The sequence below is a fragment of the Mixophyes fleayi genome, chromosome 2 (assembly GCF_038048845.1).
Source record: "Mixophyes fleayi isolate aMixFle1 chromosome 2, aMixFle1.hap1, whole genome shotgun sequence".
In the NCBI taxonomy this organism is placed as follows: domain Eukaryota; kingdom Metazoa; phylum Chordata; class Amphibia; order Anura; family Limnodynastidae; genus Mixophyes; species Mixophyes fleayi.
In genome coordinates, this window is record NC_134403.1 from 125,014,173 (window position 1) to 125,037,414 (window position 23,242).

The 23,242-nt window shown below is 40.2% G+C and overlaps 2 protein-coding genes across 4 annotated transcripts in view; one reads left to right on the top strand and one right to left on the bottom strand.

The window, feature by feature from the left end:
- Positions 1-5,940, top strand: part of FARP1 (FERM, ARH/RhoGEF and pleckstrin domain protein 1) — a 147,569-nt gene extending 141,629 nt beyond the window's left edge. For both annotated transcript variants that reach the window (XM_075199929.1, XM_075199928.1), the window contains exons 23-27: positions 247-359; positions 1,491-1,654; positions 2,784-2,891; positions 3,748-3,899; positions 5,132-5,940. In XM_075199929.1, coding sequence (XP_075056030.1) covers positions 247-359; positions 1,491-1,654; positions 2,784-2,891; positions 3,748-3,899; positions 5,132-5,213 — 619 coding nt within the window. In that variant the 3' untranslated portion in view covers positions 5,214-5,940. The remainder of the gene's footprint in view (positions 1-246; positions 360-1,490; positions 1,655-2,783; positions 2,892-3,747; positions 3,900-5,131) is intronic.
- A 2,206-nt stretch (positions 5,941-8,146) lies between these two features.
- STK24 (serine/threonine kinase 24) overlaps positions 8,147-23,242 on the bottom strand; it is a 70,377-nt gene continuing 55,281 nt past the window's right edge. For both annotated transcript variants that reach the window (XM_075199931.1, XM_075199930.1), the window contains 4 exons: positions 22,557-22,680; positions 14,157-14,225; positions 12,102-12,238; positions 8,147-10,203 (listed from right to left, as the gene is read on the bottom strand). In XM_075199931.1, coding sequence (XP_075056032.1) covers positions 10,167-10,203; positions 12,102-12,238; positions 14,157-14,225; positions 22,557-22,680 — 367 coding nt within the window. In that variant the 3' untranslated portion in view covers positions 8,147-10,166. The remainder of the gene's footprint in view (positions 10,204-12,101; positions 12,239-14,156; positions 14,226-22,556; positions 22,681-23,242) is intronic.

The window sequence follows — 23,242 nt, forward strand, 5'->3', positions numbered from 1 at the left end:
TAAATTCATGAAATAATTCAGTATATATATTATGAGGTGTTTCGGTAATATAAGTTGTGTTTCACAATATATTGTGTCTAGGGCAGTATGTGCATTATATGAGGGCAAGAAACACTGTGGTGTTTTTTTTTATATAAAATATTAATCATCTGTCCTTCACCATGTGCAGTGTTGGAGGGAATTGCCAAGTATACATTCACATAATAGGCGTACAGTCATACTTTTCATTGGGTATTCTCTTCCTAGTACTCGGGCTGAAATGGAAAAATGGAGTGAAGATATTCAGATGGCAATTGACTTGGCAGAAAAAAGTGGAGGTCCTATCCCTGAGTTGTTGGCCGGAAGCCCTCCTGATGGCAGTAAGTAAACAGAGCCATAACTCATCTAGTTAAGTTTAACCCACTCATGGGTGTGCCCCTGCAGTTTTCTAATGTCCATTATCAATGTGTTATACAGTCTTATAAGCTTTTAGGGCCCAATGTCTCTTTTATGAAAGACTATTACACTATGCGACAGCATACTGCTTACAATAAGTCTTACTTATCAACTGTAAAAAATGCGAACACAAACCACTACTTTATTTGTGCCTAATTGCCAGGCACATTTCAACCTTCTGGTTCTTGGAACCGACCCCATGAATTGGAGGATTTGGCTGCATATGCGGCTTTGTGGAACCACCTGGAACTGTGTATGGTCCAACTGAATAACATTGTAGGACCACGTCTTCATTCATTTTAAACTTGTATATTTGTCTTCTAAAATACAGCGCTTTATAGCCTTAAGTTAATAATGACAGTGAAGAGATAGCAGAACTCTATGTATTAAGCATGTTTCAAGTTTTTTAATTTATTGATTATATGCCTAGAAATGTGTTTTAATCAGAAGTGCAACTGTAAGGTACAAGATGTGTCCAGATGTGCACAGCTGGAAGAGACTTATCAGATAGACTCACAGACGTAATTGCAGCTAAATGTGCTACTACGTGTTATTGAAAGACAATGGTGTTAATATTTACAAGAAGTTTTGAGTGCTTAGAAATAAAAAGCTTCCTCTGCAATCACAGCTTTATCTAAAATATTCTGTATTTCTAAGATGTTTCTAAAAAATGTATTTAGGTGTTTGTGAATTTGCATTATTAACGTTTTAGAGAAAACAACTGGTTATTTAGGTTTACCAATCTTTTTTTAAGCTTGAATGAGTCTATACTTTAATTGTCTTATTAATATATATATTTGCATTCTTCCACCTATTTTAACTAATTCTCGCAAAGATCATTTGCTATATAAATAAGCTTCTGCCATAAAGTTCTATTACCCTGACATGAGCAGACCGCTTGGTTAAGCCACAGCAGTATTTCTTGTATTTATAACCTGCTGATTTGCATTTTATCTGTGTAACTTGTGTATGTGGAAGACAAATACTGTAAGAAACACTACTAGTACTTTGTTGCAACATGTAACACTGGTAATTAGAAATGTATAATGTTACAGAGTCACCGGAGGAAGGTCCCACAGACCAGGAGTCTGAGGATGATTTAAGCGCGTCCCGCAGTTCTCTGGAACGACAATCACCACATCGCGGAAACACTACAGTCCATGTGTGCTGGCACCGAAACACAAGCGTCTCCATGATTGATTTTAGCTTTGCTGTTGAGGTAGAGTACATAGTAATACAATCAATGTTTTATTACCATATATTTTTATTCTCTCTTGTGCTCACTTGATCTGTTTGAAACATTCTCCATCATTTTATCTCGTGTTCATTCCCAGTTGTCCCAGACAATATATACTGTTCAGTTTGGTCACTCAGAAAAAACAGAGACAGAAGATGTCCCATAATCTAACATGTCCGGTTATGATCCACTTGTCATTGGTGTTTTAGGGCCACGAATACTGCAATATCGTCAGCATCACACACAATGTCTCCTTATGTGCAATAAAATGGAAAAACCATTTAAAGTATTGACCCGCAGCTACATGTTCAATGCATAATTCTAGTTATCAGAAATCCTATTTTTAGGTCCCATTTGGTATATGTGGAAAATAATGCAAAATATATTTAAATGATTGGATCATAAAATGTGCAAATGTTCCAGTAGGTGGCAGCAGAAGTCATTTTGAAGTAAAACATTTTCTAACACGAAGAAAAACATTTTAAGTGACTCCACTAAATTTTTTGACTAGATATAACACCAAGAGAAACACAGATTTGTTGTCCTTGATCTAATCTGTCAAACAGTCCTAATTGGCATGAATTTGAAAGAAAATTTCTATTTTAAAAAAAAAAAAAGTAATCAATAACTTCCTAAAATTATTTGCGCTATTCCCATTACTTTCTGTGGATTTTCCAGTGTGTGCTATAAATGTAGAAACACTAATGAAATGATTGGAGCATTGTTCTTTCTCTTTTTATTTGGGATCAAAGCTGGGAGTCACCAGAATTGTATTTACACCAGCCCATCAGAAGTGGCCTTAGGTGGACCTGGGGACAGTAAGCAGTTGGCAGCGCTAGTGTGCAGATGTGTCATTATTTTCTTGGAGACTTATTACTTCTGCCAGTCCACCTTTAGTAGACTCGCCCTTTATTTTTTACACCCGTGCTTCTTTATATTGCAGTTCATGTGCAGCTACATGTTAATTGCCAGCACTTTATTCTAATAAATGATTGAATAAATAGTTTATTTTAATTCACCTTTTAACATTTTTATTCAACTGCGTAGATTGATTATTCCAGGCTCTAAAAACCACTTTGTTTAAATGTCTCTTTTTTTTTTTCAATGGCAGAATCAGCTATCAGGAAACCTGCTTAGAAAGTTCAAGAACAGCAATGGATGGCAGAAACTGTGGGTGGTGTTCACCAACTTTTGCCTCTTTTTCTACAAATCACACCAAGTAAGTTTCCCACTTCCACATTTAGCACCATTATACCACAGTTCTAGGTCAGAGTCACCAACTAGCACAGTTATTTGGGTGACATCACCAAGCACTAGAGGAATATCCAGGGCACACAACAAGTTGCAGAACAGTACTACATACTCATTCAAGAGTATAGAAGAGAAAGTGTCTGTGTTGAAAAATATGTTGTCAATAATATGTAAATTCTACCCATGTTTTTCATAGCAAAGTGTAATTATGAACTGATGTCCATCTCATGTAGCTCAGATTCCACCTACATGAAATGATGCCAGGTTATCCTGGCAAAGCCGCATATTAATGTCAGAATAAATGGATGGTTCTTACTTTCCAATGCACTAACTTGCTCTGGGCAACCAATTCCAAGAATTGTGATATTTTTTATCTTTGTGCTCAATTCATTGTGTAGTTTTTGTTTAATATGACATGCTTCCTGTGTATATAGAGATACTGGTGCATCCCAGAGCACACTTCTTCACCGTTTGTGTTGTGTGGAGTACTGTCAGACTCCGGTATTCTGTATATTGAAACATATTTATTACCATGTAATCTTTATGTCTGTGACCAGATGTCACTGTGATCCGGTGATCGTGAGTTGTGCAATAGTTGGACTGCCTGACACCCACACAGCAAATCCTGTTCTTTCTGAGCTCACATATTGTGTACAAGCAGCTGGATGACTGAGGAACAAGCTTCTAGTGTCATATTTAAATCTTATTTCTTTAGGCCTGTAGATCTTAGGGGTTCACCCAGCCTAAACAAACCATATATGGCGCAACATGTTTTCGAGATTGTGAAAGTGTCCGTGTTATATATACAGCCTTTCTCTTTTCAGGACAATCATCCGTTAGCCAGCCTCCCCTTGCTGGGATATTCACTCACCATTCCCACTGAATCAGAGAATATTCACAAAGATTATGTCTTTAAACTTCACTTCAAGTCTCATGTCTACTACTTCAGGGCTGAAAATGAATACACATTTGAAAGGTAAATTCACCTGATGTTAGTGTCATCTTACATACTGCTGTAAAAGTTCAATAACAGAATTCCATCTAGTAGTGTTACAGCTTTACCCTGAAAATGTCTTTCCTTTTCATATTGCCAATCAGTGGCAGGCAACAGGCAGCCCAGCGAGCCTCCTGCCCAGTTCTCCAATACTTATAACGTAGAGAATAAGTGTGAGCGAAGTATGTCAGGTTGCCAGTCTCTGCTCTAAATGATACATTATAGCTCTATGTAAATATTTTACCTTCCTATCCAGGACCAAGTCATCAAAACAACATTATTAATATTCCGTTTATAAGGAGGATTTGTGCATTTATTTTTTTGTAAATATTCAGAAAAACTGAAAAGGGAGCCCATATGGCGATATCTTTATGATGAGAACTGTTCAGAACTGTGTCTAACAATGGCCAGTAACAGACAATCTGACGGTGGTCACAGAATGGGGTATAGAGAGATGAAGAGAGGTAATGTACTATTGGCTTTTAGTAAATAACAGACTATATGCTACATTTGGTTTGTTTTTCATCCATCTACTAAAAAGTTATTATGAGTACACAATCAGTTTTAAATAGTTATGTTAACCAGGGAGCTCTTCCTTCCCCTGACTGTATTTTGGAGACTTGCTGGAGAACCTAGTTTGAATTCTAGTGACTGGGGCAAATCACTTTGTCTGCCTTTCCTAAGCTCCAAAAACCAGGCTGCAAACTCTAATGGGAGCAAAATACAAATTCTACACCTTTTAAGCTACACAATAAATGTTGCATTGGTTACCTACATAGCAGCATGGACTAATTATAAAATGATAATTTGCCAGAAGGGTAATTGACATATTTACTGGCCTTTTTGTACAGATTTCGTGTATGTGGCCTCTCTTAAGTAATCAAAATTACCATGTTGAGTGATTTCAGAAGTTAGTATAAGAAAAGTCATCATTGTCCTCTCCAGAAGTCATGATTGGTCTTTGTCCCTGCACCAAATCTACCAATGTCATGTGCTATTCTGAACCAGCCCGCAGCTTGGAAAACAGCAAATGTCCGTGGTAATGAGTTTAATATACACTTGGAACAAATAATGTGTACTGCGTATAGTACTAGTCTCTTGATGATAACTTGCCTTTTGACCCTACCATTTCTGTTGTTAGAGTGTACTTTGCTTTAATTCATGTGTTTGGACGAGAACCAGTTAATTAACATATACTCTCTCCTTGGTTGCAGGTGGATGGAAGTCATTCGAAGTGCCACAGACTCCGCCTGTCGCTCCCGCCTCTTGGGTCACAAGGAGTCCCACTTGTACTGAAATCAGAACATTCCTTGGCTCAAGAATCCCGGCTGCTTTCTAGCAGGAATTTGATACCAGCCCTTGTTGAAGTTTTGTAAGACCAGCTGCTCCATGCAGGACAAGAGCCTCTTAATGACTTTTTTTTCAACTATGTCTGGACAGATACATTTTTAAACTTTTTTAAAAAGATGAATCCTTTCCTGTTCTGAATTAACCCATTGCTGACAGCAGGCAGTTGGTCTCATCTTGTACAATACATTATGACACTGTTTGAATTTCGTGTGCCAACATTAAAACGTGTTGTCTCTAGTATAGTGGCAAATGATTAAACTTTTATTCATATTCCCAGTTTTTAAACCTACTATTGAATTTAAACACGTGCGTGCACAAACAATGAAAGGTCAATGTTTTTCTAGTGTTTTTTAAGTTATAAAGCTTTCTTCAATGCAATATTCATGCGGTATAGCTGATTTTGTAAAGGTTTACATACATACAAAGCACTTTAAATCACCTCTGTTGTGGAAGTCAAGCAGCAGAAACAATAGTATACAGGTAAAGCAAAGTAGACATGGACCACAAGGAACTGCAGTCTAATTCAATGTCCTCTATCTATAATATTATTTTATACACGGTACTTTTTCTTTTCTTTTTTTTTTTTTTTTGCATCCTGGTCACAAACCTAGCTGTACAATGATTAGGCCATTATTTGTCATGAAGAAGCATTGCAGTAAACTTTTTGCCAAAACAGTGTTGTGGTTTCTTGGTGCTGTGCAAAGTTATTTATCCGCTGGGCTATGTCGGCATAAGAGCGCACCAAGTGCATCCTATTGGTGGAACTTTGTTAGGTCGCAAGTGAATTCAAGGTGACGTGCAACACACTTTGAGAGTAAACAATTTGCCCAACCAATAACATATGTTACAATCAACAATATTTGTATTGGCTGTAATTGAAACAAAGAAATAATCATATTGCTAGTATTAGTTAATTATCCTCTTATAAGGGGGAAAAATTGTCTTGCAGATTTTTTTTGTTTTGCCTCTTTTTTTAAAAAACAAAACAGTCTATGGTCATGTTAAAAGGACACAGGCATCAAAACTCACAATCTATGGCAGAATGTAGGCAAACACTTAGAATCAATTCTACCACATTGCCGTGGGTGTATATTGCTAATAGGAATGTGCATATTGAATACAGTTCATCCAACAAGTCAGAAGTTTCTAAAACACAATAATGAATCACCACCAGTATAAACACTAGAGGGGTGAAGTAAGAGTACATAGCTTTTAAATTAAAGTTTTCATATTTATTCTCTGTAATGCACAGCAATGTGTTATTTGGCAAGGAGACCCATTCATTGACAATTGTTTATTCGTGTACATTTCCAAATAGATATTTCAGTAATAATTGACGTTACAGTTAAAATAACTGAACACAGGAGAATGAAGCCTATTATTTTACTATGAACCAGTGACAGCACTCAGGCCAAATATTCATGAGACACCGATTACTCATGAATCAATAGGCTGAATTCTTATGAAGTTCAGGCAAACGATTGCTGTCTCCATTGTGCTAAGCCCACGTTGACTTTTATTACGATGTGGGAACTAGTACACAAACATTTGTATGTTGGGGCTGTATGAAAGTTGTAGACTTTGATCACAGGCCTTACTGAGTGGGCACTGTATTGTTTTACAAGCTTTAAAGGTTCTGCAATCCCCTGCAATTACAATACAAGATATAGCCAACCAGTAGTTTTGCATACATTTACAGTAATAAGCTGCTGGTCTTCCTGTGTTACTTTTCTGTAATACCCAACATTATAAAGTATTTCCGCTGCCCCAGACTGCCAATTACAAACACAGGTTCACCAAACACCACGCACTCCGCTGTCTCACTCTGCCAATCTGGTTCCCTGCCATATCCTACATCTGTAACATCACCTTACTCTTCCAACCGTCCATTATGCTCGTCCCCCGATGTATTGCTTACCACCTCCCACACACAGCTACATTGTCTCTACAGCAACTACTGTTATCTTGATTTAAGGAGCAAGCTTCTGAGAAGAGTTCACCATTCTCCTCTTCCATTTACCACAGTTTCATAATACTTGCCTCCACTCAGCCAGCATGGTGTCACTTGTTCCATTCTCCATTCAGACTGTAAGCTCTCACAAGCAGGCCCCTCTTCTTCACCCTTATCAGTTTGTTTTTGTATGTATTGTCTGTGTATGCCTATAAAATCATGCAAGCGCTAAAATTATAAAGCACCATAATTTAACGTAGTGCTGCACAAATAGTGGCTAACTGCATTAATAATTACAATGGCCGCCACATTTTCTCTAGTTTAGCACCACGTTGTGAGTGGATTTCTACAGGATATAGAGTACATGCACCACCATTGTCATTCCACTGTCAGTGCAAGATTTTTCCTGTCTTCTAAATGATGTTGTGAATTCTGCATGCTAAGCTCTCCAACCATTAGAAAATCTAATGCACATAGATTAAACAGTTAATGGACATTTGTTTCACTAAAATGTGGCAAAAAATGTATAAAGAACGAAGTAGCGACTGGCATGGAGTGAGGAAACCTTGTCATACATGTATTTCAAGTTCCATTGTATATAGATGTATTAATAATAATATATAGGCCTAAGTCCCAAAGAAATGACAAACTAGCTTAGAGAAGAAATAATATTTAATAGTCAATATTTCCCCAAGTTAAACTTCAGTGCTCAAAATAAAATAAATTTGTCTGCTACCAATGTAGCTTTATACTCTTCAAGATAAAAACAATAGGACAGAAAAAAAAAAAGAAGAGCTTTTAGAAGTACACAAATTAGACGGGGGAGGGTGGGCATACAGGACTTGGATAATCTATAGATACGACATCCTCACCAGATAAACACAAAATATATTCCAGTATAGTTAAATAAACCTTAAATACAAGTAACTTTATTTTCATTTTTTATTTTTATTATACACAAAATTAAATATTGTCATGATTCATTCCGCAGACGGGATAAGTATACTTAAAAAGAAAATGGGAGTGGGAGCTGCCACACTCCTAGTTCAGTAAGTAAGAGGAAACATTGGTCAGAGACTTTGCAACAGAAAAGCACAACTCTGTGGCCACCAATCAGGAACTTATGAAATTGTAAATGATGATAAAGGGTTTTTTGTTTTTTTTTATCAAGCAATAACTTTTTAAACAAAATATCTCTGTTAAAGCATCTAGATGTTAAATATACTAATCTCTATCATTTTTGGGTTGGGGGGGCTTTACCAGTTTTAAATGCACTGAAAAGTAATTACTAGGGTATTTAGTAAAACTGGTGCACGTGAAAAAGGTGTTGTAACCCATAACAACCAATCAAACATATGCTTTCATTTCCTAAACTACAAACAAAAATAACAAGCTGGTAAACGTTACAGCACTTTGTTCATGTACACCATAAATGCCTCATGTTATGTATGTGTTTTAGTTGTCTGGTGAGGAGACTACTACTGGGAGTAAGGTCTGGTGAGGAGGTTGCTACTGAGAACAAACAGTGTTGTTTTCTGGTCTTAGTCTGCTTTCAAATACAGAGTGGTAATGACAGCTATTTAATGTTAGTGCCTTTAAAATGGTCAATTGACATGTTTACATTTACCTGTGCAGACAATTAAAAGATATTATTGTCATAAGATCCCTAAAACATCGTAACTGTGTCCAGATATGAAATCATGATAGCTAGGAAATACGATCAGGAGAATTATAAATGTCCATATACATATTCAGTGTAGCTGAAAGCCATTTGTGGGCTGAACAAAATATTCAGCCTATCGATTCACTTGAAACATCATAAATTCTGTATGTCTCAGTGATGTCATAGATCCTAGTGAGCGAACAGGACGAATATTTGTTCACTCCACACAATAGCTGCTTATGTTGTGTTTAGCTGCCAGCACCAAAGGGCTAGGAGAAAAGTACATTATTCTGGCACCAGATCTGCAGTTTTGTGAAAAATAATCAACTCGCATAACTACAAATAATTACAGTGTGACGAAACAAACCAATAAAAATCAAGGTGAGGTGTGAACTAACTGCTGCTTGGTGTATTCTGTCTTTTAGGAGGAAAATCATCTTGCTGTAAATATGATCAATAAGAGGCTGGAATGAGACCAGCACTCACTGCTACAATACATACAAGTGGTAGTGGCTTCTATTCACATTTAAGTTTCCAGATTTCGGTTCCCATAACTAAGCATTGTGCTTGCCCTTACATATCTTTAAAAAAAAAAAAGGAAAAAAAAAAAAAAAAGCAGAACTATAAATTAAAGACATCACGAAAACCCATCGACAGGATCCAAGTTTGGTCTTTTTATAGAGTACATTCAAAGCTGGGAAAAGCAGACATTTCTAAATACAAATACTGAATTTACATTGTAAGATGTGTTGAGAAACAAATTGGCCTCATGTAACATTTAACTCACAAAGTAACATAGTAGAAAACAAAATAACCAACCGAGTCATTTAAAATGTACAGGTCATTGAAGGGTAAAACTTGAGTATTATGGCCTTTTAAATATTTAATCCAATAACATTATCTACAGATGCTCTCCTGCTGGCACACACGGGATGCCTTGGGCATATTCAAAGAAGTTTTGTAAAAATGATGCTATATACATACATTCCTGTACACAAAATCCAATGCAACCTCCCAGAGGAGCTGCCTGCTAAGAGCAAGATACCTGAGGATTCACAATATCTTCATTTGCCTTATCACAGTACTTGTACATCTGCTTTGTTTTTCAGATTTGCACTATGATTACAAACAAAAAAAAAAATTCATAAAAGCTACAGCTTTCATTAGGTGTGTTCAGCGCAATCACTGATCATTAAAGCTATGTCCACATTCTGTGACTCTACAGAGGAAATCCCGGTGAAGAGAAAGAATGTAAAGTTTGACCGTCTTATAATGAAATAAAACTTCAGTGTGCTGAAGAGTCTGCTCCATTAACAGAGTATCTGAAATCAGAGAAAGAAAACAATTATGTCTAAAAACTTGGCACCTCTTAAGTGAAAAATAATATAAATACACCCAGTGGTGACTTTATTAGGTACACCTTCCTAGTAACCTTTCATCCTTTGGCCATAGAACAGCCGAAGTCTTCATGGCATGGATTCAACAAGGTGCTTGAAACCTTCCTTAGAGACTGGTCCATGTTGACGTGATCGCATCTCGCAGTTGCTGCGGCTTTGTCCACAACATCACAAAGGTACTCTATTGGATTAACATCTGGGGGTACATGGCTTAATTGCGGTTTCGTCAGGTCGGGTTTTGCCTTTAATAAAATTTCCATATAAAATATGGCCTTCAAAATCGCTGAATATCTATAATTCGACAAAACCGCAATTTACTCCAATGGCCTCAACAGACACCAAGGGGTAAGTGTATTAAACTGAACTCCTTGCCATGTTCATTGAACCAGCTTGAGGTGATGTGCTTTGTGACAACTAACCATAAGAAGATGGGTAGACTGTGGCCACATAAAGGGATGTATATGGTCAGTATCAATACTCTAATACCAATTGAGCCTTGTTTAAATGCCACAGTCTAATTAAGGGCCTAATGTGTACCAAGAAAACTTTCGACACACCGTTACACCACCTCAATTAAACACAAGGCAGGACAGATCCATAGATTCATTTTTGCAGAAATTCTGACCCTCCCGTTTTGGTGAGCCTGTGCCCACTGCAGTCTCAATTTCCTGTTTTTAGCAGACAGGAGTGGAACCCAGTGTGCTTTTCAATGTGCTGCGCGTTCATAGATGCTCTCCTGCATATTATTATTGTAACGCATGGTTATTTTAGTTACTGTCGCCTTCCTGTCAGCTTGAACCAGTCTGACCATTCTCGTCTGACCTCTCCCATTAACCAGGCACTGTCCCCCACAGCACTGCCGCTCACTGGATCTTACTTGTTTTTCACACAATTCTCTATAAACTATGCCAGGAGATCAGCAGTTGCTAAGATATACAAACCAACAATCATTCTATGGTCAAAGTTGCTTATATCATATTTCTTCCCCATTCTGGTGTTTGGTCTGAAGAACAACTGAACCTCTTGACCAGGTCTGCATGCTTTTATGCATTGTGTGGCTGCCACACAACTGTCTAATTAGATATTAACAATCAGATGTACAAGTGTACCTAATAAAGAGGTCACTGAGTGTATGTATATTAATCATTCTGTGATCTAGAATATAAATAAAATACAAAACAGGTTTTTGTTTACACTTAAATACATTTTAAATGTTACGGCATGGTAAAGGCAAGAAACCTGTCAAGTTCGTCATCTACCTCGAGGAAGTGTTAAATTGAAGTGTTCATAAACCCCATCCTAATACACATGTACAATTTCTAAATAGCTTTGCATACATTAGATTTTTATAAAGAGTACATTCTGAAGCTCATCGGTCTGCCATCCTCCTCCTCACTTCAGCCACAGAGACACCTTCTTTCCTGACCCACAGTATGAGGGAATGTATCACTTAAGTATTTGTAAGTAGGAGTATAAATACACCACTTTCTTGCTTGCTTAGTATTCTATTGTGGCATCACTCACCTGGGCCGTTTGCCTTTACCTGTACAGTGCCTGCCAGGACTGTAGCTATATACATGACTGCTTATGGGTCTCTTCATGGAAATTGTACAGAGTAGGTGGACTGTTAGTGGGAAGATGACATCTGATTGGAGCAGTGTTGCAGTTATCCAATCAGGTGTCACCATTCCTTTGACATACATGATTAGTAACTTTTTTTGAAGTTGCCCCGGAAGAGATGCCCAGAGACTTTAATACACCAACAGAAGGGCCCTTCACAATATTGTGAACGCTTACGTGTGTGACACTGTACACATTTCTACCTTTGAAGCCGCATAAGAAGCTGTGACACCATTGAGTCCGAGATGCCTGGGCAGGCCTCTTCCGCTAAGTAAATGGCCTCTCTCAGTTCTTCTATAGAGCCTACATTGCCACCACAAGATTGACTTCTCTCTTTCAACTAATGACAGAAAAAAAAGGATACAGTTAATAACATTACTCCAATCCCATTGTTGTGCCCAATCAGCTGCCACATTCACTTGTAACACAACACCCTCTTTCAAAACCTTTTGAGTTTCACTAGGTTACATCCTAAAAAACACTACTGATATTGAGGAAAAGGTGGTGGTTCCAGGAGAGGGACGACACCATTTATACTACACTTTATTCATATGGAGATCCTTTGTTCAGTAACATAATTCCTAAACATAGAACCAACTCCTTAGATTCAATAGCACGCGGTTTTGTAATGAACACACCAAGCTACATTTAGCAATATATATATATATATATATATATACACATTAGCTAAAGGAAAAGTGGGGATATGCAGTTATGAGACATTACATTAGTACTGCATACTATTCTGAACTAATACAACATCTTCATATTTGCAAAGTACCACTTGTGACAATTAAAATGTGTGCACGTTGTACTGTTTCTTCAGAGAGCTTGTTATTGAGTTTAGAACAGTAAGGCTCATATATATTCCGGTTTTCACAGGACAACTCGGATTCCAAGATGATGATTGTGAGTTGAGCAAACTGTAGGTGTCCAGTTTTCTATTAAAATATGAGCCTAAAATATTGAATTGCTTTATATGTATTCCATTTAAAAGAAGAAATATGTCCAGTGCTAAAATTGCACTAAGCTGTATGCAACATTCTTACTTATTCATACAATTCCACAAATATTTGTTAGTCAAGGTATGCTTTTGCCTTCACCAATTCTGCCGACGATTGTACTGTGGAATCTGTGTTGCGGTGTAAATTGTGAGGACTGCTTCATGAAGTGCTCCTGGTTATTGATAAAACAATAAGGCTATATCCATCCACAAGCAGTGATTACTACACAATTGCACACATTCTCAAAGCAGCTCATTATACAACGCTGTTCTCTTATCTACCTCTTTGGGTACACTCTGTGAAAGATGTATAGTAAATGGTAAAAAATAAAAAAGGAATGTGAAATCCAAATAGCGCTTCACTTTTAACAGCTGCCCGCTGGAATTCAAAGGGAATATACACCACTTCCCAAAAAAATTCATAGACAAAGTACAATAATATGAAGACCTACAGGCGCTTATAAATATTCTTTCTAAATATAATAAAGATAATACTTAAATTTAATGGTGACAACACTCTGATTCTTATTTCTCACAAGTAGTTCATGTGGTCATGGAACAGAGAGAAAAAGAGGGACAATATAGTGTGTTATAGTCAAGGTAATACAAAATAACAGAACTAAAATGTTTTAATAAACACAGAAGATCTTCTCTTATATGTAGACACCCCCTTTGATGGGGTACTCACAAGAGTCAAATGGAATATGGGCTCATCAAACGATAACTTGTCTTTTCTTTTCATAAAGTCTCTATCCATGGGATATTTCCATTGTCACGAGTTTTAGATGTTTCACCAGTATAAAAAATGAAATAAAATATCTCTAGTGTGATATTGCTTCAATAAAAATGTATTTCTATAATCACAAAGATATACAATATAAAAACAAAGTATATCTACTCATACCAGATAGATGAAATATTCAGGCAGTTGGTAAAAGTTCCACAAAGTTTCCAAAACTGGTTCCCATGCAGAGCATGCCAAACATAAACATCCATTCAGTGTAAGAGATATCATAAAATCAGCAGTAAACAAGCTCCAACATGTTTCGACCTGGACTGGTCTTTTTCAAGGTGCATAGTGCACTATATTTAGAAAGAATATTTATAAGCGCCTGTAGGTCTTCATATTATTGTACTTTGTCTGTGAAAGATGTGTTTATGGGCAACATACCAACCTATTGTATACTGTAAAAGTACAGTGTATTGGTTCTGCTGGGATTTATTAAACACAAGAAAAAAATGACGGACTACCTACCTCAGCAAATAAAGGTGACATTATTGTAGACAAACACTGAGATAAAGGTCTTTTTTGGATGTCTTTGACCTGAAGTAAAAATAAAACAAAAAGAAACAATGAGAAAATATATAAGCTACAATAATGAAGAAACTAAATTTCCCTGATAATAGTTTTTCTGCCCTAATAACAACAATATTAATTAGATTACAAGTTTTTCCCGAATGAAAAGATGTCTATAGTTTTGGTTTGAGGTTTGCTGATCAGCAGAACATAGATGGAAATTCACCTTAGTACACTGTTCTTTATCTCTTCCTTTTTATATGCATTACAAATCTCACAGAATGCATTAAACGGGTAAAGCTGAAGGTAAATGTACAAATTGAACAATTGAATTGTGAAAAATGATACTACCAAAACACATGCATTATCAGGATTTTTGAGACTCAGTTTAACAAGGAATTATACCTATAAAAATATTGTTGAAATGATGTTATTCAATGCAAACTGCACCGTCTTACCGTTCCAAGGAAGTCAAAACCTCTCATTTACATGTATATCACTGAACAATGACATCTTATTTAAAAATGGGGAACTAGAATAAAACATTTCCATTATGGTTGCATTTTCTTTGGATTCATCAACTAAACCACGGTATTAGGACAGAGATACACAAAGGTGAGGTCCGCGCTTCTATACCTATGTATGAGCAGCCAATGGGATGTGGATGGGGCTAGTCCTAATCCCCAAGGTTACAGATATTGGAAGAGAAATTCCCAGGCGCTTAATGTAAATGAAAAGATATACAGTGGATATCAGTTGGCTGAAAGCCTGATTTATTCTACACAGTGATGATGATAATATCCAAAAGTGGTGTTCCGGCACACATAAAAACAATCACAATAAACACAGTTCCACAATAAACTTGTGTATTGGAAAGGACAATGATATATAACTGTCATACAAGATATACAGAACAAATGGCTTAATGACTGCATTCACCAATCATGTGGCAACAGAGAGTCCAATAAGTCCAATGCTGGAGGCTAATAAGTCCAACAAGTCCTTGCTGAAGAAGGAACTATACACCAGGGGTTAACGGTCCTGGAGTGTGTGCACTTGCCGTGCAGAGAAATAAACACTATGGGCTAGATTTACTAAGCTGTGGGTTTGAAAAAGTGGGGATGTTGCCTATAGCAACCAATCAGATTCTAGCTTTCATTTTGTAGAAAGCACTAAATAAATGAAAGCTAGAATCTGATTGGTTGCTATAGGCAACATCCCCACTTTTTCAAACCCGCAGCTTAGTAAATCTAGCCCTATGTGTGGTCAAATACAGTGAGTTCATACACATAGCGTGAAATCAGCGAGGGCTGAACAGGCACTGACCTAAATCCGGAGATGCTTCCCAGAACGATCCTGGTCCGGTGTTGTGGTCTCCACGTGCACCTGGACAGCTCTCCCGAGTCCTGCAGCAGAGCGATGAGGAGTTCCCGGCCGGCCGCCCTTCCTCTCTGCGCAAGCTGGATACTCGTGTCTCTCGCAGTTGCCACAGGTGATGCGCATGCGCAGAGGTGCGTTATCGATTGTCACGTTACCAGAGAGACTTCAACTGGATCCTGATAGTTCAGCCGAGACTGACGTTACTTCAGCGAGGATCGCGGAGTCTAACAAGTAAAAGGTGTTCACCAGTGATTCCCGCAAGGGAATATGGGCTTTTGCGGCTTCCACTTACAGGTCACGGTCCCCTGGAGAAGTTCTCAGCGAACACAACAGACGGAGCGTAGAATCAGGTAGAAGTAGTACTGTCACTTGATAGTGGCGTTTAGCCGGGAAGTTTGGCAGCGTTGCCACTTGGGAGAGGAAATATAGCTGGGATGTTCAGCGACATAGTCACTAGGGAGCTGGTTAGCAGGAAAAGATAGTGTCGCCACTTTGAAGTGCTTTCACTGGAATCTCAGCAGCGTAGCCACCTAGAGGTGAATTCCCCAGAGAGATGTAGCTTGGGAGCTGAAGAAATAGCAAAAACACAGGAGCTGTTTCCAATCTTAAAGTCAGGGACTGACTGAAAGAACCAGCATTGAGTTCTGGTCAGAGGAGGTAGATATAGTGCAGTTCCTATTGGACAGCCAATAGAGGGCAGTGAGAACACATAAAACAGTTAGACAGTTCTGCGCATGCGCAGAACCACTGAGCGCCGAACGGAAGAAGGGGAGAGACAGCGCTGGATAGCTGCAGCAGCGTGGACCAGGTAAGTGAAAAAAAAGAGAGAGTCTTTGTGGGGAAGGCCTCCGGAATCAGCGGACACACACGCCGGCTCCCGGGGAGACAGCGGGAGTCCGTCGTGTGACAGTACCTCCCCCTTTATAGGTGGGCACCGAACACCTAGGACCTGTTTTTTTCGGAAATCTGGAGTGAAATTTTTTCAGCAGAAGAGGAGCACAGATGTCTGCAGCCCGTACCCAGGAGCGCTCTTAGGGGCCGTACCCCTTCCAGTCCACTAAATACTTGATTGTTCCTCTAGAACTTTTGGAATCCAGAATATGGCTGATCTCGAATTCATCAGTTTGTTGGAGAGAAAGAGGAGTGGTAGATGTGACAGGAACAGTGAATCGATTAATAATGAGTGGTCTCAATAAGGAAATATGAAAGGCATTGGCAATACGTAGAGTGGGTGGTAGCCATAACTTAAAACAAACGGGACTGATTACTTGAATGATCCTATAAGGACCAATGTAAAGAGGAGCAAGTTTCATACAGGGCACTTTAAGACGAATGTTCTTTGTAGATAACCACACCTTGTCGCCAACCTTCAAAAGAGGAATAGCTCTGCGTTTTGTATCTGCCGCCAGCTTGTAGCGAGTAGAGGATTTCTGAAGGGCCTTTCGAACTCGAGACCAGATGGATAGAAAGTCCTGTCGAAGAGTGTTAACCGCTGGAACTTGGGTGGGAGGGAGGGCTGAAAATTCTGGCATACGAGGATGGCCTCCAAATACCACGGAGAACGGAGTGGTTGATGTGGATTCGTGAAAGGAATTGTTATGAACAAATTTTGCCCAGGGTAGCAAATCCACCCAATTACTCTGGTTGGCTGAGGAAAATATACTGAGAAACGTTTCAAGATCTTGATTGACCCTTTCCGTCTGGCCGTTGGTCTGGGGATGATATGCGGAAGAGAATTTCAGACGGATACCCAGAAGATGACAAAGGGACCTCCAGAATTTTGAGACAAATTGTACCCCATGATCCGAGACAATTTCAGCGGGACAGCTATGTAGTCGGAAAATTTCCTTTATGAAATGTTGAGCTAGACATGCTGAGGACGGAAGACCGATGAGTGGAACGAAGTATGCCATTTTAGAGAAACGGTCCACAATAACCCAGATGGTATTAAATTTATTAGCTGGAGGTAGGTCAGTGATGAAATCCATGCTAATATGGGTCCACGGTTTGGTAGGTAGTGGAAGAGGGTGAAGTAGCCCTTGTGGAACCTGGCGGGGAATTTTGTTTTGGGCACAAGTAGGGCAGGCAGCCACGAAATCTTTAACTTCGGAGTGGAATTTGGGCCACCAGTACTGTCGAAAGAGTAGTTCAGATGCTTTATGGGAGCCAAGATGACCTGTAAATCGTGAAGAATGACACCAGTGAAGAAGACTCTTCCATAGATGAGGAGGAACAAATGTTTTTCCCTGGGGGGGAATAGGAGTTGAGGAAGTTGAGAATAATCTAATGCATTTAGAGTCCAGGATAGGACGTTCCAGCAAGGTGTCTGATCCCAAATTTTCTGGAAAAGCCCGGGATAATGCATCCGCCTTCTTATTTTTGATACCGGGTTTAAAAGTGACCCGCAGATCAAAGCGGGTAAAGAAAAGGGACCAGCGGGCTTGATGTGGATTCAGGCATTGGGCTGACTGGAGATAGAGTAGATTCTTATGATCCGTGAAGATCGTAACTGTGTGACGAGCCCCCTCTAGAGGATAACGCCATTCAGTTAGAGCCAACTTCATGGCCAGGAGTTCTTTATCCCCAATGGCGTAACTACTCTCTGCTGGCAGGAACTTGCGGGAGAAGAATGCGCAGGGATGGAACTTGCCTTGAATAGTTTTTTGAGAAAGAACTGCCCCCACACTGGTGGAAGATGCATCCACCTCTAGGAAAAAAGGAAGGGAGACATCGGGTTGCTGGAGGATAGGTGCCGATGAAAAGGCTCTTTTGAGAAATTGGAACGCTTCTAATGCTTCTGAGGTCCAATTTTGCGGAGTTGCCCCTTTTCGGGTAAGAGCTGTCAAAGGTGCCACAACAGAGGAGTAACCAGCAATAAACCGCCTATAATAATTGGAGAAACCCAGGAAACGTTGAATGGATTTGAGTGTAGTTGGTTGGGGCCAGTTGATTATAGCATGAACTTTTCCCGGGTCCATTTGTAGACCGGATCCAGAAACCAAATAGCCCAGGAAAGGCAACTTAGGGACCTCAAATATGCATTTTTCCAATTTGCAGAATAAATGGTTGGTGCGTAATCTGTAAAAAACCTCAGCCACATGTAGACGATGAGTGGAAAGGTCCCTGGAGAAAATTAAGATGTCATCCAGATATACTACTACATTGGAATATAGCAGATAACGAAAGATTTCATTCACAAAACGGCCGGGGCCTTACATAAGCCAAACGGCATCACTAGATATTCGTAATGGCCGTTCCGTGTATTAAAAGCCGTCTTCCACTCATCCCCAGAGCGAATCCGGATCAAGTTGTAAGCTCCACGTAGATCGAGTTTAGTGAAGATTCTCGCACCTTTAATGCGATCGAAGAGTTCGGTGATTAATGGAATGGGGTAGCGGTTTTTAATAGTGATGGCGTTCAGGCCTCTGTAGTCGATACACGGACGGAGAGCTCCATCTTTTTTTTTCACAAAGAAAAACCCGGCCCCGGCGGGTGAGGAGGAAGGTCTAATGAAACCACGTTGCAGATTTTCCTTGATGTAGAGTGTAGTAGCCTCTGTCTCGGGCAGTGAGAGAGTGGATAGACTCAGCCTCGAGGAGGAGTTTTCCCCGGATTGAGATCGATGGGGCAATCCCAAGCTCGGTGGGGTGGTAGACGCTCAGAGGAGGCTTTAGAGAAGACATCCGAAAAGGAAGAATACTGGTGCGGTAAGATAACTGTAGTGGGTTCTGAAGGAATCTGTGTGAAGCCGAGAGGCTTGACCGGGGTTAGGCATTGGCGAGAGCATGCAGGGCCCCATGCAGTGATTTGTGATTAAGGCCAGTCCAGATGGGGTGAATGTAGATGAAGCCATGGTAGACCTAGGATGATTGGGCTGATGGTCAGTGGGAGAACGAGAAAGGAAATCTTTTCCCAGTGGAGGGCCCCAACTTGCATGGAGGTTTTGTTCGTCTAAGAATACTGCCATTAGGGAGACGGGAACCGTCAATGCCCGTAGTAGCCATGGGCTTTTTCAGCGGAACAGTGGGCAGCGCCAGTCTTGTAACTAGAGATTGTGACATAAAGTTCCCGGCTGCCCCTGAATCCAACAAGGCCTTGGACGACTTGGGCCCTGAAAGTAAATGTAAGGTGACAGGAAAAGAACATGTTAGGTCTGGAAAAGAAGTTGGAGAGGAAGTAAGAGTCCCTAGACTGACCTCTCCAGTGCAGGCTAGGGTTTGTCGTTTCCCGAACGCCGGGTACAAGAAGCCAGGAGGTGACCAGAATCTCCACAATATAGGCATAGTTTATTCTTCATCCTTCTCTCTCTTTCATCCGGAGTTAAACGGGAGCGCCCCAGTTGCATAGGCTCGTCCGTAGATGTGGGTGGTTGAAAACGAGGAGCTAGACGAAAGGTAGACCGTCTAGGAAGGTCTTTCTCGGACGATCTTACCCGAAGCCGAAGATCTACCCGGTTGCAGAGAGAAATTAGGGCATCTAAGGTGGGTGGCAATTCTTGAGAAGAGAGAGCATCCTTGATCTAATCTGACAGCCCTTGCCAAAAGGCAGCAACAAGAGCCTCATTGTTCCACTGGAGCTCGGAAGATAGAGTCTGAAACTCAATAACGTATTGAGCCACAGAACAAGAATTTTGACGTAGTCTTAGGATGTTGATAGCAGCGGATGTCACTCGTCCTGGTTCATCAAAAACCCTCCTGAATGCCGAGGTGAAGGCTGAAACATCATTGAGGAGATTGTCATTACGTTCCCAAAGAGAAGAGGCCCATGCCAGGGCTTTTCCGGATAGGAGGGAGACCATATAAGCTACTTTTGACCTGGAAGTAGGAAAATTCTGAGGTAATAACTCAAATTGAATGGAGCACTGATTTAAAAACCACGGCAAGAGTTAGGATCACCATCAAATTTGGAGGGTGTAGGCAAACGCAGAGAGGAAGCGGCTGCAGCAGGGGCCTCGGCTGCTTGTGGTTGAGCAGCCGGCTGAGGCGTGGTCTCCTGTAATGCGTCTAGACGGGAAGCCAGAGTTTGCAAACATTGCAAAAGTTGCATGTGAACTGCATCCTGACGCTCCACTCTTCCAACCAAGTGTTGAAGCATGTCCTTGGCGGAAGGTTCTCTATCAGGGTCTGACATGGCTGGTTCTTAATGTCACGTTACCAGAGAGACTTCAACTGGATCCTGATAGTTCAGCCGAGATTGACGTTACTTCAGCGAGGGGCGCGGAGTCTAACAAGTGAAAGGTGTTCACCAGTGATTCCCGCAAGGGAATATGGGCTTTTGCGGCTTCCACTTGCAGGTCGCGGTCCCCTGGAGAAGTTCTCAGCGAACACAACAGACGGAGCGTAGAATCAGGTAGAAGTAGTACTGTCACTTGATAGTGGCGTTTAGCCGGGAAGTTTGGCAGAGTTGCCACTTGGGAGAGGAAATATAGCTGGGATGTTCAGCGATGTAGTCACTAGGGAGCTGGTTAGCAGGAAAAGATAGTGTTGCCACTTGGAAGTGCTTTCACTGGAATCTCAGCAGCGTAGCCACCTAGAGGTGAATTCCCCGAAAAGATGTAGCTTGGGAGCTGAAGAAATAGCAAAAACACAGGAGCTGTTTCCAATCTTAAAGTCAGGGACTGACTGAAAGAACCAGCATTGAGTTCTGGTCAGAGGAGGTAGATATAGTGCAGTTCCTATTGGACAGCCAATAGAGGGCAGTGAGAACACATAAAACAGTTAGACAGTTCTGCGCATTCGCAGAACCACTGAGCGCCGAACGGAAGAAGGGGAGAGACAGCACTGGATGGCTGCAGCAGCGTGGACCAGGTAAGTGAAAAAAAAGAGAGAGTCTTGGTGGGGAAGGCCTCCGGAATCAGTGGACACACACGCCGGCTCCCGGGGAGACAGCGGGAGTCCAGCGTGTGACATCGATAATGATATGAAATAAGATGAAATGTGGCTCATGAGCTAGAAATGAGTGCTGAATGTCGAACCTACGCGTTTCGCCCACGTGGGGCTTCGTCAGGGACAGTAGAAATATGTTCTACTGTCCCTGACGAAGCCTCTGCGCATGCGCATTACCTGTGGCAACTGTGAGAGACGCGAGTATCCAGCTGCACAGAGAGGAGGGGCAGCCGGCCAGGAACTCCTCATCGCTCTGCTGCAGGACTCGGGAGAGCTGTCCAGCTGCACGTGGAGACCACAACACCGGACCAGGATTGTTCTGGGAAGCATCTCCGGATTTAGGTCAGTGCCTGTTCAGCCCTCGCTGATTTCACGCTATGTGTATGAACTCACTGTATTTGACCACACATAGTGTTTATTTCTCTGCACGGCAAGTGCACACACTCCAGGACCGTTAACCCCTGGTGTATAGTTCCTTCTTCAGCAAGGACTTGTTGGACTTAATAGCCTCCAGCATTGGACTTATTGGACTCTCTGTTGCCACATGATTGGTGAATGCAGTCAGTAAGCCACCTGTTCTGTATATCTTGTATGACAGTTATTTATCATTGTCCTTTCCAATACACAAGTTTATTGTGGAACTGTGTTTATTGTGATTGTTTTTATGTGTGCCGGCACACCACTTTTGGCTATTATCATCATCACTGTGTAGAATAAATCAGGCTTTCAGCCAACTGATATCCACTGTATATCTTTTCATTTACATTAAGCGCCTGGAAATTTCTAAACCACGGTATTAGTCTGTACTGAGGACACTCATCATGGCCCCAGTCAACAAAACTGAATAAGAAGTAGTTATTTAATGTAAGGTATAGTGAGGATCTCAGCATGTGAACCCCCGCTTACACGATATATGGAAAAGTAGTAATTGGAATGACTGGCTCTCCGAAGGTGGAGAAGACTTTCAATCCCCAATGTTCATTCCTACTGTATCATGATTTTTTGGGAATTTGGCAATAAAGTTTTTAAAAAAAACACAAAAAAAAACAAAAAACACAAAAGGAAGAGATCTGAACACCGTAAATTAACCAACCTCGCTCCCCTCTAACTCTTCTAGTTGGGCTGCACCATTTTGCATCGCTTTCAGATCGGCTTCTTCCATTGTAAAGAACCAGGGGCCCTTGTCAGTTCCACCTGCAGCTTGCCCATCTTCTTCCCTTTTTATATTTAGAAGAAATAAAACACACACAAATCTAAAATTTCAAACTCAATGTGTGAAGTTAACCTTAAAATAACACAAGTCAGCTGGATCCCAGCGAGATCAAGATATGTTCCAAGCTTTTTACTCTCCGTCAACAAACTGGATGCATTAGCTTTGAATCATATAGAATACTGTTACACATAAGTTCCTCTATATGCAGAGTGACAAGGAAATCCAAACTTGCAGGTTTCCATTCAGTGCAATGAATGCATAACAATACATCATGGGTAGCTATAGTACTGCCTGTAATAAAAATTTAAAAATAGAGAACTTTCAAAAAATATATTTTAAGTGAGTTGAGTATTTATTTTGAGCTGACAGTTTGCTGTGGTGTTTTGTGCAATTCTTACTGGTAAATATGAGCACAACCTGTCCCAAATAGAATTATTATCATTGAATTAAAAAGTCTTAGTTTTTCAGAACTAATGTGCTTTCTTTTAATAATTCTACTTATGATGCAAATAAATCTTGTATAATCGTATTGGTTATTTGAAAACAAAGACTTGTGATTTCTAATG